At 43.7% G+C, this 16,636-nt stretch overlaps 1 protein-coding gene across 1 annotated transcript in view; it reads left to right on the top strand.

The window, feature by feature from the left end:
* Positions 1 to 1,294: 1,294 nt before the first annotated feature.
* The window catches only part of LOC141091265 (TRAF family member-associated NF-kappa-B activator-like), a 53,428-nt gene continuing 38,086 nt past the window's right edge, over positions 1,295 to 16,636 (top strand). The window contains exons 1-2 of the mRNA XM_073576724.1: positions 1,295 to 1,519; positions 10,386 to 10,507. Of these exons, the coding sequence (XP_073432825.1) occupies positions 10,396 to 10,507 (112 nt within the window). The 5' untranslated portion in view covers positions 1,295 to 1,519; positions 10,386 to 10,395. The remainder of the gene's footprint in view (positions 1,520 to 10,385; positions 10,508 to 16,636) is intronic.

Here is a 16,636-nt window from a genome sequence, read left to right as displayed (position 1 = left end):
CCCCAGGCAGTGCACAGGGGGCAGAGACTGCCCTCCTGTGCGCTGTTTCTGCCCCCCTCTGTGCTGTCTTTGCCCCCCTGTGCGCTGTCTGGGACCCCTATGTGCTGTTTGGGAGCCCCTGTGCGATGTCTAGGGCCCCGTTCTTGAGTATATCACTCAATCCGGTGCGATGTCTGGGGCCCCTGTGCGATGTCTTGGGCCCCGAGCGCTGCTTGGGGCCCTGTGCGCTTCCTGGGGCCCCGTGCGCTGTCTCTGCCCCCTGTGCGCTGTCTGGGACCCCTGTGCGCTGTTTGAGACCTCCTCTGTGATGTCTGGGACCCTGTTCTTGAGTAAATCACTCAATTCTGTGCGATGTCTGGAGCTCCTGTGCGATATCTTGGGCCCCTGTGCTCTGCCTGGGGCCCTGTGAGCTGCCTGAGGCCCCCGTGTGCTGTCTGGGGCCCTGTGCGCTGTCAGATGAAATTTAATACAGCACACAGACCGGGTAATTCACTGTACTGTAATACAAGCTGCTGGCCAATCAGAAGCTGGCAACGCTGCCCTGCCCGTCATGGGTGTTGCATGCCAGTAACATCATGCGCTGCCCATTGCAGGCATGCCTAAGTTAACTGCCGACTATGGAAGAAGGCTCCACACATCATCAAAGCAAAGGAAGGTAAGAAGAATCTTTTTTTTTTTTTTTTTTTTTTTTTTTTCATAAGAGCATCAGAACAGGGTACATTATAACAGGAAGAGGACAAGGATGCAGAATATTTTACCAGGAAGGGGCCCAGGATAAGGGACATTATACCAGAAAAGAGCTCAGGAATTGGAATATTTTTACTGGAAGGGTCCCAGGGTTGGGAATTTTATACCAGAAAGGGGCTCAGAATAGGGGACATTATTTTTGGAAGGGGTCCAGGATTAGAGAGATTATACCAGGAAGGACCAAGGATGGGGGAAAATATACAAGGAAGGGGCCCATTATGGGGGACATTATTACAGGAAGGGGCCAAGTATGGGGGAAATTATACCAGGAAGGGGCCAGAATTGGGGACATTATTACAAGGTGGGAGACATTATTACATGGGGGTGAGGGGCAAACTTGTATGTCTTTATAGGATCTGAAATGCCATAAGGGCCCATACATCTGATCAACATGTCCATCGGACTTTATTTGTCACTGTGAATCCATTACAAAAGTCAATGTTATCAAGAAAGTTTTGATGTTTCCTGTTTTTGTGGGGGTTGCAGGTTTCATTTTCAGTGTAATGAAGCTGGGAATTTCCCCTTAGAGAAGCAGACAGCTCTCAAAACAGGTTCTATTGCAACAGCAGATCTACAGCAAGCAAAGGGTCACGTAAAGCTACATTATAAGGGAGAAACCTAACATCTCCTCACGCTCATTTTACTGCAAGTGTCTTCTTCATTTGGCTGCTCCTGGACACAGCTGTACATGGAATCTCATCACAATTGTTTTTTGAAGCATTTTTGCAGGGCCTGTCAAAATTGAAAAAGTAGAAGTTTGGGGATCTTGATGGTAAGTGTGAGTAATCCATATTTTTCTAAAACTTATGTAATGTGTAACACAGTGGGTAGGTGCCATATCTTTAGGGGGTACTTTCATTGTGGATGGATTGTAGCACAGCGTATTATCTTGATCAAGTATTTCATTTTAGTAGAAGGTTACTTGGCTGCAGGGCCAGACTGGCCATCTGGCAATTCTGGCAAATGCCAGAAGGGCCTGTCTGGTCATAGGCCACCTTGTCTGCTATGTTGTTAACAGAATCGGTGTTCTCAAGACACCCATACTGTTAAGAGTTGTGACGAAGCACAAAGTCGCTGACTCCGTCACTTACCCAACACGCCACGGGAATCATTAGAAATATTGGTCTTGTAGTAAATCTTCCTTTCCTCCATCCAGGGTAATATTAGTAATATATCCCATCTGGTGCTTGGAGACAGGGACAACATGGGCCTGTGTCATTTCAAATGCCAGGGCTGAATTTCAACCCCAGTCCGTACCTGCTTGGCTGATGGGAAAATGCTGATGGATTACATGAAATAAGTAATGTGCAGTACTCCAGATATGGCCAGCTTGCTACCTTATATGCTAAATATTGATACCATTTGGATTGTTCCTTTCAATAAAATTTCTACCCTGGCTACAGTTTGCTATTAGAAAGAAAAAAAAAAAGCTGCACTGTACTCTCCTTCCCGGGTCCACTGGCGGGCATCCACCACAGCTCTTGATGACTATCATTGGATGTGGTTCTGACCCCGCCTTGAAAGCACGACAGCCAATCCGTAAGCTCAGTGGCTCTAGTGGGGCGTTTCTGTGTAGACGGAATGCCCCATTCAGAGATGTTGAGCTCATTGATTGGCTGTTATGCTTTTGAAGAATTGTAGACCTGGGAAAGGTGAATACAGCATGTTTTTTTCTTTATAGCAAACGTGGAGAAATGTAATTGAAATCGACAAGTATTTTAAAACCTGGGCAATTTGTAATTGAAAGGGACAAGTATTTTAAAACCTGGGCAATTTTTTATCTTTCTGCTTTTGTTTTTCCCTCCCCTCTTCCAAAAGCAATAATTTTTTATTCTTTCATTTACATACTGTAGCTATTTGAGTCCTTGATTTTTGTGGGACGAGTTGTAGCTTTGCGTGACGACATCCTGAGCCAGCTCCATATTGTGATGGCGATCCCTAATGAATTCATTATTATTGCAAAAAATTATTTCACTCAGTACTGTGGAATGAAATTAGAAAATGTCGTGGATATACAAAATACAAAAATCATCCCTTATTACTTAAAATGAACTTACCACTAAGTACCACTGTAAGCTCCCATATAGAATTATATGCCTGTGTCATAGCTTAAAAGTGCCATTTTAATACCTTATTAGAGAATTCAGTAATGATTTATTAGCCAGTGGTACAAAGAGCATTTCTGACATGGATGTATCATATCCATGAATTAGACAGCCCATAAATTTCATTGGGAACTGTGTAATGCCTACTTTCTCCTGTAGTGGCGCTGCAGAGGTATTAAACCCTTCCTACTGGATTTCCAACAGATTATAAGAGATCAACTAGCAGGACATCTTGTGATTAGTTTATATTAGTGGGTAAAGTATAAAACTACCTTAGTAATGTTGAGCACCTGAAACGCATAGAGTTTTAAGCCATGTTTTCTACGTGAAGTTTTAATCTTTGTCATCGAATCTAAACTTATCCATTAATAATGTCAGTATTTGATCAGTATTTTACATCAGTATGTGTAAGCCAAAACCTGGAGTGGGTGATAAATACAGACGTGGTGACGTGTTTCTATTATACTCTTCCTCTTAGGACGGGATCACACTTGCAAGTGTGATGCGAGAAACTCGCGCATCAATACTCGGCAGTGACCCTGGCACTCGGAACCGGAGTGTGTGGCTGCATGTATTTCTATACAGCTGCACACTCCGGTCCCAAGTGCGGGTGGCAGTGCCGGGTACTGATGCGCGAGTTTCTCACATCATACTCGCAAGTGTGACTCGGCTGTATTGTTCCTCTCCTGGTTTTGGCTTACAGATACTGATGTAAAATACTGAACGTGGCCTTAGCTTATCTCAGGATGAACCATATAAATTGAGAACAATATCCAAAGATGAACCAAAAACTTTTGTTTTAAAAGTAAATTTCTTCTGTAATAGTTTGTGAGCATTCACTTTTTATTGTTTTTATTTTATTTTTTTTTACTTTTTTTGCATTTTTCGGAATTTTCTTTTACATTAAAGCTTTTGGAATATTTCACATTACTTCCTCTTTACTTTCCTATCCTGGACGCTCTTACACATATCTACCATCCCTTATCTGGCTGAAGAGGAACTGAAACGGCAACAATAAACAATTCTACAGTAGCATAAAATCTGCTGCATTGAGTATATGAGAAATAAAAGATTACATAGAAAGAAAAGCACCTAAAAATTTCAACCAAAAAACTTTCTGAGTTAGGTCAAATGTAAATCAAAGTTGAGCAGTTTTGTAAGTATTTTGCTTTATTTCTTTAATGACCCTGGGTTACATTAAATCCTATTATATACTGCAGCCATGGCTGGATGATGGTAAGATCACAAGCATCAGATCCAAAAGAATAGCAAAAACTTTGTATATAAATCGCGATACTGTTAAATAAATACCGTTAAAGCAGCAGATCCACAAGAATTGACGGCAAAGCCTCCCCATTTTGCAGATTTGAATGTTAACTTGCATTTGATTTCCATACAGAAGATTGCAGCTCTTCAAGGTACTGTCACACTTAGCGATGTACCAGCGATCCCGACCAGCGATATGACGCGGCCAGGATCGCTGGTGCATCTCTAAGTGGTCGCTAGTGAGCTGCCACACAGGCAGATCTCACCAGCGACATCGCTGGGGACGGGGGTCGCCACTTACCTGTCACACCAGGCGATCCTTCGTCCTCCCGCTCGGCTCCACGCTCGTCGCTCGTCGTCACAGCAGGAAGCGCCGCAGGAAGCTGACAACGAGAAACAGTCCTGGACGTTCTCGCGCGATCAGCGATAACCAGCGGAGGAGCGGGTCGTAGGTACAGTAAGTATCAGACACAGCGATATCCCTAGCAATATCGCTATAACGTCATAAGTTATAGCGATATTGCTAGCGATATCGCTTAGTGTGACAGTACCTTCAGAGCCTCCCTTGGTGGTTCCCCTGCTGTTCTCTGTGTAATCCAGCCTCCTGCAGTATTATTTTTCCCATGTGACCTACGCAGCCTTTGATTTTAAGCATTATAAATTATACTTGCATATTTTTCTATGAGTTTAAAACTAATCAGCAGCAAAATTTGCAATAGTTGAAAACTGTTAAACCAAATCCATGCCCAATTCATAAAGAAAATTACATACTATAGATTTAAAAATCTATACCTTAGGTCAACTTCTGCATGGAAATCCTGTCAATACGTGGATAGGATTTGTTAAAATCTCATCTACTTTGCTGCTATTGTATTTTGCTCTGGATTGTCTGGTAAAAAAAAATATGGATGTAAAATCTGCAGTGGTTCGGTTCCGCAAGTTGTGCTGTTCCGCTCGGCCAGTTTCAAGGGCATTTAAAGGGAACCTGTCACCCCCCCTGGCGTTTTTAAGTAAAAGAGCCACCTTGTGCAGCTCTGTTACTTAGCTTCCGTTCCACCGCAGAAATAATCGTTTATAAAATTGTTCAAAAATACCTGAAATTTGACAGGGGGGAAGGTCTTTAAGCCCCCTCTGACAGACGCCTCACATCCATCAGTCATTTCGTATTTGGCGCCACCTCCTCAGTTTTCTTTTGAAATGCGGCGCCTACGCTGTACTATATCTTCTTGGGCATGCGCAGTAGTTCTCTGCGGCTCTTATGCCCAAGACTCCCAGCCCCGCAGTGTGAATAAATCATATCTGTGGCCACGCGATATGAAGGCCAGGATGTGATCTGAGAGCACAGGCACGTCGGGCAGCGCTAACTGCGTATGCCCACGAAACTATAGTACAGCGCAGGCGCCAGCATTTCAAAAGAAAACTGAGGAGGCGGCGCCAAATACGAAATGACTGATGGATGCGAGGCGTCTGTCAGAGGGGGAAAGACCTGCCCCCCTGTCAAAATTCAGGTATTTTTGAACAATTTTATAAACGATTATTACTGCGGTGGAACAGAAGCTAAGTAACAGAGCCACCTTGACAGAATGCAGCATTAGTGCTGCACAAGTTGGCTCTTTTACTTAAAAACGCCTGGGGGTGTGACAGGTTCCCTTTAAGTTATGCTCTGTAATTTCTTTGACTTTTATTTTTCATGCTATGTATATTCTTACATTTTGCTCTGCTGCCACCTACTGGCCTTGTGTGTATGGCAGTCTGCAATTATATTAATTCTTATGGGCATTTCTTCCACTTCCAGTTCAGGGGTCAGGGCATTGCTATGACTAAGGGCAGTATTGCCTGAAACGCATCAGCATGTTTTTATGATGCACTAATAAAGGACAAGATTTTTATTCTATTTTCATCTCCTCCATTCAATATTTGCATGAGCTGGAGAAGCCAAGAAAGCAAGAGCAGAGGCAGAGGCAGAAGCAGAGGTTCGAGGAAAGATTCTTCAAACAGAAGCAGAGGCTCGAGCAAAGATTCTTCAAACAGAGAGGGAGGAAGAAATCGTGCTAGCCGAAGTAAAAATACTCAAGCAAGCATTGAAGCAAAACCTCAACCTGATTTGCCTACCATAACTGGAAGAAGACAACCCAGCTGTTCGTACCAGCAACTACGTGCAGAAACAGAATCCTGCAGCGCACACCCTCTCCAGTGATGTTCCACCTAACATTGTGGAAACGTCCAAGTTAGTCCAACTTATGGTGCCAGTGTTACCCACAGCTTCCACAGAGACCCAAGACCAACTATGACGTGTTCCCTCAGGAGCAGTAATCACTGCAGGATGACCACAAAGCACACTCCAGCCCACCTCCACAGTTCAAGCAGTAGTCATCAGAATCTCCAGAAGTTAAACCACAGCTCAACATTATTCTACCCAGGAACAATTCTTCCCTCCATGCCAGACAGCTTATACGCCTGAGGGGCACCACAAGCTATCACGGTAGCAAGGAGTGAAGGATCAGCCATGTCCGAGTTTGCCAGGTTCATGGTGAGCAGTGAGCTAATCAACTCTAGTCTCTCAAAATTTGACGACCGTGCAGAGAACTACAGAGCCTGGACAGCAATCTTCTAGGCCGCCATTGCTGACTTCAACCTATCCGTGGAACAGAAGCTCGACCTCATGGTCAAATGGTTGGGTCCTGAATCCACAAACCATATCAAGAGTCTAAGGACTGTCTATGTGGGACAAGCTGAAGCAGGTCTCACTGCTGCCTGCCAGAGACTTGAATGAACCTATGGCAGCGCTGAAGCCATAGAAAAGTCTCTATTCAAGAGACTGCAGTACATTCCAAGGATCATCCTTAAGGAAGACCACAAACTTCTGGACTTAAGTGATCTGCTTATGGAGCTGGAACTTGCGAAAAGAGACGCTTGTCTGTCTGGACTGTGCTACCTAGACATTGCCCATGGAGTGAACCCAATCGTCTCAAAGTTGCCACACAGTCTACAAGAGAAGTGGGCAGTGTGCGTCTCCAGGAACAAAAGGTTACATGATGTTCCACAGCTTCACAGTCAGAGAGGACCACAGGAATTTCTGGTACGAGAACAACGACCCCAGCAAAGAGATGGTAGAGTATCGCATGAGGGTGCACGTATTCGGGAACAGCCCTTCGCCCGCCGTGGCAACCTATGGCCTGCGGAGTACCGCACTAGGAGAGTCTGAATATGGAACAGACGTCAGAGACTTTGTAGAGAAAGGCTTCTATGTAGATGATGGACTAAAATCTCTACCCACAGAAGAAACGGTGATTGACTTACTTAAGAGGACCCAAGGTATGCTGTACCGAGCTAAGCTTAGACTGCACAAAATTGCTTCAAACAGTCCGGCTATCAGGAGAGCCTTTGAGTCAAGTGGCCACACACCAGGATTCAAGGACATAGACCTGGGACCAGACCGTCCGCCTGTGCAGAGAAGCTTAGGCCTGAGGTGGAACCTGTCAGCCGATGCCTTCGGTTTCCAAATCAACTGTGCAGACAAACCATTCACTAAACGTGGTGCCTTGTCAGTGGTGAACATCTTGTATGATCCACTGAGATTCGTAGCACCAATTACCATACATGGTAAATCCCTTCTGAGACAGCTTTCCGAAACCGTCAAGGGCTGGGGGTCACAGGCAGCATTGGCAGCGCAAGGTATTTACAAAATTCATTAGGGGCCCGGGGGGGATACATTGGGGGGTTAATATAAAGTAGTGGACAACCCCTTTAAGTATTTGTGTGACATAGCTCTGATTTATGGGCAGAATTAAAAGTTTGAAAATTGAAAATTAAAAAAAATTTCGCCATATTTCAGTTCTTTTCCATAAATAAGCACAAGTCATAGCGAAGAAATTTTACCACTAATATGAAGTATGATATATCACAAACAAACAGTCTCAGTGGGATCTGTTAAAGCGTTCCAGAGTTATAACCTCATAAACTGACAGTAGTCAGAATTGTAAAAATTGGCCTGGTCATTAAGCTGCAAATTGGCTCCGTCACTAAGGGGTTAAAGTCATTATCCATTTGTAGAAGACATTCTCTATTCAACTTCAGCTTTCTATAGATGGTGTTAGATTTACATTTAGAATTTGTTGAAATTTCATTGAATCTATTCTTCACTTCTACCACAACACAACCCCAAAGCATGATTGATCCACCCCCTTGCTTAATGGTTGGCAAGATGTTTCTTTCCTGAAATTCTGTGCCCATTTTTTCTCCACACAGACTTTTGATCATTGTGGCCAATGATCATTTGCTTTCTCCCCTTCCCAGGAGATGTGATATGATCAGACCATGTTCTTGCATGGTCAGACACAGCCATTACACATTACATGGCAGGGGCACATTTACAGCATAAGATTATCTCAGCACAGGAACATTTTTTTAAACACAGCCAATTGTGGAAATTATTACTGTTCCAAGAACTTTGTTCATGGGTAAACCCCTTTAATGGAGTAATTGGCATTTAGGAATGAAAGGGATTGTCTACAGTTCCTCCATTACAGTGGGGCAAAAAAGTATTTAGTCAGTCAGCAATAGTGCAAGTTCCACCACTTAAAAAGATGAGAGGCGTCTGTAATTTACATCATAGGTAGACCTCAACTATGGGAGACAAACTGAGAAAAAAAAATCCAGAAAATCACATTGTCTGTTTTTTTTTCATTTTATTTGCATATTATGGTGGAACTTGCAACTTGCACTATTGCTGACTGACTAAATACTTTTTTTCCCCACTGTATATAAATTGCAAAGTGCTTGTAAAGAGAGAGATCTATCAATCACCTCTATAAGTGCTGGGAAGAGCTGGCCAGGGGCGAAGCTGGACTAGTCACATCTCCAGTTATAGTCTCTGGACAGATCTAACTATATTTATATTTTAATATACTTGGCAGGACTGTTTGAGCAGCATGAATCAGGTGACAGGTTCCTTTTAAAAACAATAGAGGTGAGTGGGAAATGTGTTTTTTTGTTTGTCGTTGGCAAATAGGTAATACTGTTTATTGACATTAAGAATCATCTATACTGTTTTTACCTTCTTGATGTCATCACATAATTATGAAAGTTGCAACAAGCATGTGCCATGTGTGCTATGATATGCCAAAAGCTGCTGGAAAATACAACATACAAAAACATACATGGCTTGTCAATTTACCAATATTTTACCATTGCTGAAGACCCCTTGGTGGTGGTGAACCCAGGATACACACACCTGGGTGACCTCTTTATAATGAGGCCTTGAATGTACTTCTCAATTGGAAGTTTTAACCACATAGATATGTTAATACTGTATATTATTATTGATAGAAATGATGGAGAGGCAAAATTGTTATGTGCTATGCAGAGAAAACTGGCAAGACTGTCACCAAACCAGCAATGGCGCAGTCACAGTTGCACATGGCACAAGCAGGCCTTTAAAGGCCAGAAATATTCTCCCAGCTTCCAGAGATGGAAGGGAGACTCTGGCAGATTCCTTCTCAGGCCCACTGTCGCTTGGCAGCTGGCGTCTGGTGACGCGGCTGGTGCCTTGTCAAGAAACAGGTGGCTACCTCTGCAAAGAACCCAAGGGATGAAGCACAAAGAGACAAGGGGAAGAACTGAAAAAAACACTGAAAACATAGCTACCAATATTGCCAGAAACACTCACCGCCACAACACAAAGAAACTTCAATAAACAGCAAAGGCCTAAGCAGGGAGCGGGGTTAAATAGCCCACCTGATACTGAAGGAACTGATCAGGTGTTGACTTCCTCCCAATCATCCCCAGACAACCACTCTCTCTTGTGCAACAGAATGGACACAATCCCACCACTGCCTAGTAGCAGACATAGCAGCGTACTGTGTTGCATGGCAACCGGGGAACACAGCATCCCATGTTCCCCGGGCAGAGAAATCCATGTGAGATATGATGTCCCGCATCCCCACACATCCAACTACTCCAGAACACAATGCTCCAAGAGATTGGAACAGTTTCCATAAACGCGTGGTAGTCCCTCTTCCATGGTCAAGACAATGGCATCGCTTGCAACCTTCGCAGCTTAGCACCAGACCTGAACCATTCCCAGGTGGGTGCGCAGAACCACAATTTCTAACAAAAATTCAGACAGTTGCTCCTCTGACATCTTAAGAACATTTTTGATTACATTTACTGTGCAATTGTTAGAAAAACATTCCCTACTGAAAGTAGACCAGTAACGAGCATTTCTCAAAACAGTATTTGGTTAAAAGTTGTTTTCCTTGTTTTTAGGTAATATAAGATGGAAGATGCTTTTTTACAACTGTACCAAGAATTCAAAAAGTTGCAAATTTTATGCTACAAACAGGCTGAACTTCTCCAAAAGTTGCTTTCAAAAAAAGGTGACGCTAATGGTAAGACAAATATCTTCAAGAGACGCAGTGTTGTTTTTACTGGAGGAGACGGTTGTACTTCCTGTAGACTGTGATATTTTATGACATAGACATTTCTGTCTACTGACTCCCATTCATTGCATTTACCTTTTAGCACACACCATCAGTGCTGGCTTCATATACAGGAAGAACGTGTATTCCTAATATGGCTGACAAGTGAAATTCTAAAAAGTATTTAAAAAACAGCTTTTAAATAAACACATTTTTAAATAAAATATCTGTCACATTATTTTTCTTATGTAGACCGCAATATATTGTGGTACAGTGTTAGCCAGAAAAATCTGTGCAATTCCAAGCATCCTTGGAATTAATGCTTTAGAAAAAAAATTTGTTCTGAAGTCTACAACTTTTTGCCCATAGTGTGTTCTATGAAAAACTTAAATTGGCTAGAATATTTAAAGAAAATTCTAGCATCACCTATCCACAAGACAGTTATTAAATGTCCCTTGGGGCCACACTGCTGGGACTTAATCATGAGTTTTAGACTTAATTTGATGTAAAAAAAATCCACTTTTTCTCAAACGTTTTTGTTGTTTTATGACATACCGATCTTACATGTCACAGGGATTACATGCCCCACTGATTAAACTGCCGCTATGTCTCAGTAGTGGTACCTGAGGCCCAGTCTAACTACATAGTCACAGTTTTAACTACTACAACACATCATGCCATACTACTTGTACGGCAGAGACAGACTGCCATATTTCTCTTGCGAGAATCGCATCGTAAAACTCGTACTGGCTGTCGGCTCTCCTGACCTGAGCTTAACAGCTGCATCGTAATCCATCATACAGTCTTGCTCAGGTCAGGAGAGGTGTTGGGCCAGTCCGTGCAGTGCAATGCGATTCACGCACGGGTCATACAGCCGTCTGACTCTGCCCTACTACTGCAGCTCTAGACCATCCACAATACACAGACTATCAAATATGCAAATTTTCCAGATAAACAGTGTGGATGTTTCACTCTTAAGGCCCCGTCACACATAGTGATCTCGCTAGCGAGATTGCTGCTGAGTCACAAGTTTTGTGACACAACAGCGATCTCACCAGCGAGATCGCTGTGTGTGACAGCGATCAGCGACTGCCCCCCCTGCCGGTATCGCTGATCGCTCTGGGAAACCTCTGGACTTTTCTTTGGTCGCTGGTCTCCTGCTGGCCAGCATGCATTGCTGCGTGTGACAGGCGGGAGACCAGCGATCTGCTGGTAACTAATGTACACATTGGGTATCCAAGGGACGTGCATCTCTTAGATACCCGATGTGTCCGTTAGTTACCAGCTCCCTGCATCAGCGCGCTGGTAACTAACGAACACAGCGACGCCGCGCACTCGGCGTCGCTGTGCTGATCGCTGGTGAAGCTGTCTGTTTGACAGCTCACCAGCGATCATGTAGTGATTCACCAGCGATCCTGACACGTTGATATCGTTGTCGGGATCGCTGGTGAGTCGCTATGTGTGACGGGGCCCTTAGGCCAGGGTCACACTTGCAACTGCAATGCAAGAAACTCGCATCAGTACCCAGCACTGCTGCCGGTACTCGGGACCGGAGTGCTCAGCTTTCATGGAAATGCATGCAGCCGCACCCTCCGGTCCCGAGTGCCGGCGGCAGTGCCAGGTATTGAGGCAAGAGACTCACACGAGTTTCTTGCATTGCAGTTGCAAGTGTGACCCCGGCCTTAGAAGCACTGTGGCTTTTCAGTTCTAATCAATGGGTTTGGTAGGAGTGACACTCCACTGATCTGATCTGAACTAGCTATCCTAAGGATAGCTTAACAATGTTGAAGTCCATTTAATATATTTACTATATTTTCTTGTTTTGTAATACCAATAGCAAATACAAACTACAGTACTGTGTAAAAGATTTAGACAGGTGAATAAAAATTCTGCAAAGTAAGAATGCTATTAAAAATAGAAGTGTTAATTGTTTACTTTTATCTTGTAACAAAATGCATAGTGAATGAGGAAAAGAGAAAACTAAATCAAATCAATATTTGGTGTGACCAACATTTGCCATCAAAGCATCAATCCTCCTAGGTACACTTGCACGCAGTTTGGGATGATACTTGGTAGATAGGTTGCTCCAAATATCTTTTGATCTTCTGTGGATGTACAGTAGGCTTGAGCAAATCCTTCTGTCTCTTCACATAGTCCCACACAGATTCAATGATATTGAGATGAGGGCTCTGTAGGGGCCATATCATTTCCAGGACTCCTTCTTCTTTACACTGAAGATAGTTCTTAATGCCATTGGAGTCGTCGTCCTGCTGAAGAATAAATTTGGAACCAGACATCTCCCTGATGGCATTACATGATAGATACGTATCTTCCCATATTTCTCAGCATTAAGGACACCATTAACTCCTTTACGACCTATGATGCATAGGTGCATCATAAGTTGCCTCCTTTGGGCTCAGCGCCAGAGCACGCACCTTTTCCGATACATGACAGCTGATCCAATAAGCTGTCATGTGCCCCTTACAGATGCAGGTGGAATTGCATCACAAGCTCCGCCCATCGGGGACCCAGTAACATGACCATGGGGCTTCGATGGGCTGGCATGACAACCCAGGGTCTACAGAAGACCCCTGTGGTTGTCATAGCAGATGAGCATATTTGTTACACATAGCAGGATTGCAGCCCTGCTATGTGTAGCACAAGCGATCAGATGAGCACAGCTTCAAGTCTCCTAAGGTGACTACTGAAGCATGTAAAAAGTCAAAAAAAAAGTTTATTAATATATTATAAAAATGTTAAAAATATAAAAGTTCTCCCACATTTAAAATAAAACAATTGAAAAAAATATAAAATACACATATTTAGTATCACCACATTCAGAAACGCAATATCTATCAAAATATAAAAAGAATCCAATCAGTAAACGGCGTAATGAGAAAAAGAATCAAAACGTCAGAATTACCTTATTTTTTGGATTATAAAATGCTCCGGATTATAAGACGCACCCCAAATTTTGAGGAGAAAAATAAAATGGTGGTGCTTCTTATAATCCATGCGTCTTATTGCTTACCGGGCGTGGTGGAGGCGGTGAAGTGGGGTCCCAGAGTCGCTGCTGGAGGAGGCAGGAGTGGGGTGATGCTGCAGGCCGCAGTCTGGGATGAGGGGGTGTCCGATGTGCAGTGCACCGCTGCGGGTGTCCGGTGTTGCGGGTGTCCCCGGCGGTGCTGCTGGGGTGTCTGGCACTGCTGCCTGGGGTGTCCGCCGCCGCTGTTGCCCGGAGTGTCCGCCGCTGTGGGGGGCTCTGCCGACATTTGTGAAAGGCCAGTGCCCCCCGCAGTACCGTGATTTCCTGTGCATGCACATGCGCAGATGGAGATCTCGGCATCAAGATCTCGGGAGATAAGATTTCAGCCATTTTCCCGGAGTCCGTCACACAGGAAACCACGGAACTGCGGGTGGCTCTGGCCTTTCACAAAATGTCAGTAGAGCCCCCACAGCATCGGACACCCCGGGCAGCGGCGGCGGCGGACACCCTGGGCAGCAGCGGTACTGGTAAGGTATATACGCATTATAATGCGCACCCCATTTCCCTCCTAAATGTTGGGGAACAAAGTGCGTCTTATAATGCGTAAAATACGGTACTTTTTTTAATCGCCACAACATTGCAATAAAATGCAATAACGAGAGGTCAAAACATCATATCTATCCAAAAATAGTATCAATAAAAATGTCAGCTGGGCGCACTACAAGTAAGCCCTCACCTGACCCCAGATCCAAAAAAATAAACACGCTACGCGTCTCGGAAAATGGCTCCATTTTTTTTTTTTTCTTTTAAAGCATTGGATTTTTGTTTTACCTTTTAAATATAAAAAACCTATGCATGTTTGGTATCTACAAACTTGTAATCACCTGGAGAAACATAATGTTAGGTCACTTTTAGCATTTAAAAAAAAGAAAAAAACAATTGTGGAATTGCATTTTTTTGCATTTTCACCACACTTGGATTTTTTTTTCCTGTTTTCCAGTACGCTATATGGTAAAATCAATAAGGTTGTTCAAAAGTACAACTTTTTCCTCAAAAAAAACAAGCCCTCAGATTGGGAATATTGATGGAAAAATAAAAAAGTTATGGCTCTGGGAAGAAGTGGAGCAAAAAACGAAATGCAAGAACGGAAAAATTCAAGGTGGTAAAGGGGTTAATACTGACCAAATTCCCAACTCCATTTGCCGACATGCAGCCCTTAACCTTCAAGAAACCTCAACCATGTCTCACTGCTGCCTGCAGACACTCATTATTGTACCTATGCCTTCTGTTACAGCCAAATATTTTCAATTTTTACTCCAGGGCATCTGCTGCCATTTTTCTGCACCCTAGTTCTTATGTTTTCATGCATGTGTGAGATGTGTGTCGGCTCACCAGAGTGGTATAATTGTGTATACCTGTATCAACACCAGTATAACACTGTACCTGTTGTAAATAGATTTTATTCTCTACAGTAATGTTGTTATTCAGTCACAAGATGTCACTATTCTCTAAGCCTTACAGTGAGATGCTTGTAAAATGCCAGAGGTGGGACTACAATGTGACTGATGTGAAACACAGGAAGAGGAAGAGCGGCCATCTTAAGGGCAGTTTGTAACTAATGAGAACAGGGTGAGGATGTACTGGAAAAGAATCTGACAGCATCCACTTGTGAAAGCACCTCAGCAAGAGCAGCGGCAGAGTGGAGCTGATGTAGTCCGTGACCAGAACCTGTTCAGATGTGAGGAGATTTCTGCCTGGAACGCTGCTAAGAGACGGAAAAGGCCAGGACCTAGCGTGAGACTTGTTGAACGCTGCTCAGGAGTTAAGCCACAAGCATCAACAGTACCACTCACCTGTTGGAGGGGCCCTGCATCCATCTTTATACACTGATTGTTTGCCTGGAGCATATCTGGGTCTGTAAGAACACTAAGGCCCACTGCGCCGCAGCAGTAGGTAACTGTGTACGCACACCACACTACATTCTAGCGCCAAAAGACTTAAGGCTGAGATAGAGCCTGTGGTTAGATAGCAAGGCATATTGACTTATTCACTGTTCAGGCCACTTTTTTGCCAAAATCAGCATCCAGAACTTTTGGATTTGTTGCCACGTTTCCTGTTTGATTCATAACATAGACTCCTAATCAATACCTAATGTCACTGGGTTACCGCAACAGTGTGGAGCTAGTAGACCGCAGCAACTGATTGCTCTTACTTCGCCAATGAGAAGAAGCACTTCTTCATTTTAAATATGTTTGTTTCTTCTGGCAGAACAGGTGTTAATCAGCCATGTTAGAAATCCCTGTGTTCACAGCTGAGTTCGGTTAGCAAGTCCTTTCTCCTTTATAATTTGGGCTTGTCGGTGCATGCTGCATGGCTAATGGAGGGAGAGGAGTTCATATGAGGAGAGTTGGAGGAATTATCTGTGACTGTTGTTTGGTTTGTATGGAGTTGGAGGAGTTATCCGTGACTGTTGTTTGGTTTGTATGTGTGCTACTTCCCTATAATTCTCTATTTTGGTTTATTCTCCTACCTCCAAGCCTGGTGCATTCCTCTGTTATATGTGAGTAAATATTTTATATGTCTGCAGTTTTCTGCTAACCCTTGTTTGTGTTGCCTTGTTTGTCGGGTTAGTGTACTACGGTGCACTGTAGCACCCCACTTTCCTGGGTGGGGGAATAGAACAGACGGAGGGCTAACTCAGGTGATAATGCAAGGGTAGAGGCCCTGGCATCTTCACCTTCAGAAGTATCCGGGGAGTAGGGCAAGCTAGGGTGCCCCTTAGTTTTAGGGACAGGGAAGGAGTTCCTGGTCCCGGATCACCTCACAGCTGTGTCATGACACCTAGGTGCCAATACAGCACGCAACAGACTCCAGACCAAACTTGAACTTCCTTTTGTTGCAGGAGAGAGAGTTTCTGTGGAACATTATAGTACAGGACAGTTATTCAACTTCTATAGTCTTTGTTCACGGCTAATTAGCAGATACAGATGGTTAACTGTTGGGGTATTTTTAATATTATTGAGGATGTACTATTTCTCTGAGTTCATAGAGGTCACATCGGGATGGGAGAGGGATATTTGGTTGGGAAATAGGAGTAATTGTTTGTAAGATTG

The sequence above is a fragment of the Dendrobates tinctorius genome, unplaced genomic scaffold (assembly GCF_039654945.1).
Source record: "Dendrobates tinctorius isolate UK_male_01 unplaced genomic scaffold, ASM3965494v1 ptg000051l, whole genome shotgun sequence".
Classification (NCBI taxonomy): Eukaryota; Metazoa; Chordata; class Amphibia; order Anura; family Dendrobatidae; genus Dendrobates; species Dendrobates tinctorius.
The sequence above is the reverse complement of the archived record's forward strand: the minus strand, read 5'-3'. Positions and strand labels throughout refer to the sequence as shown.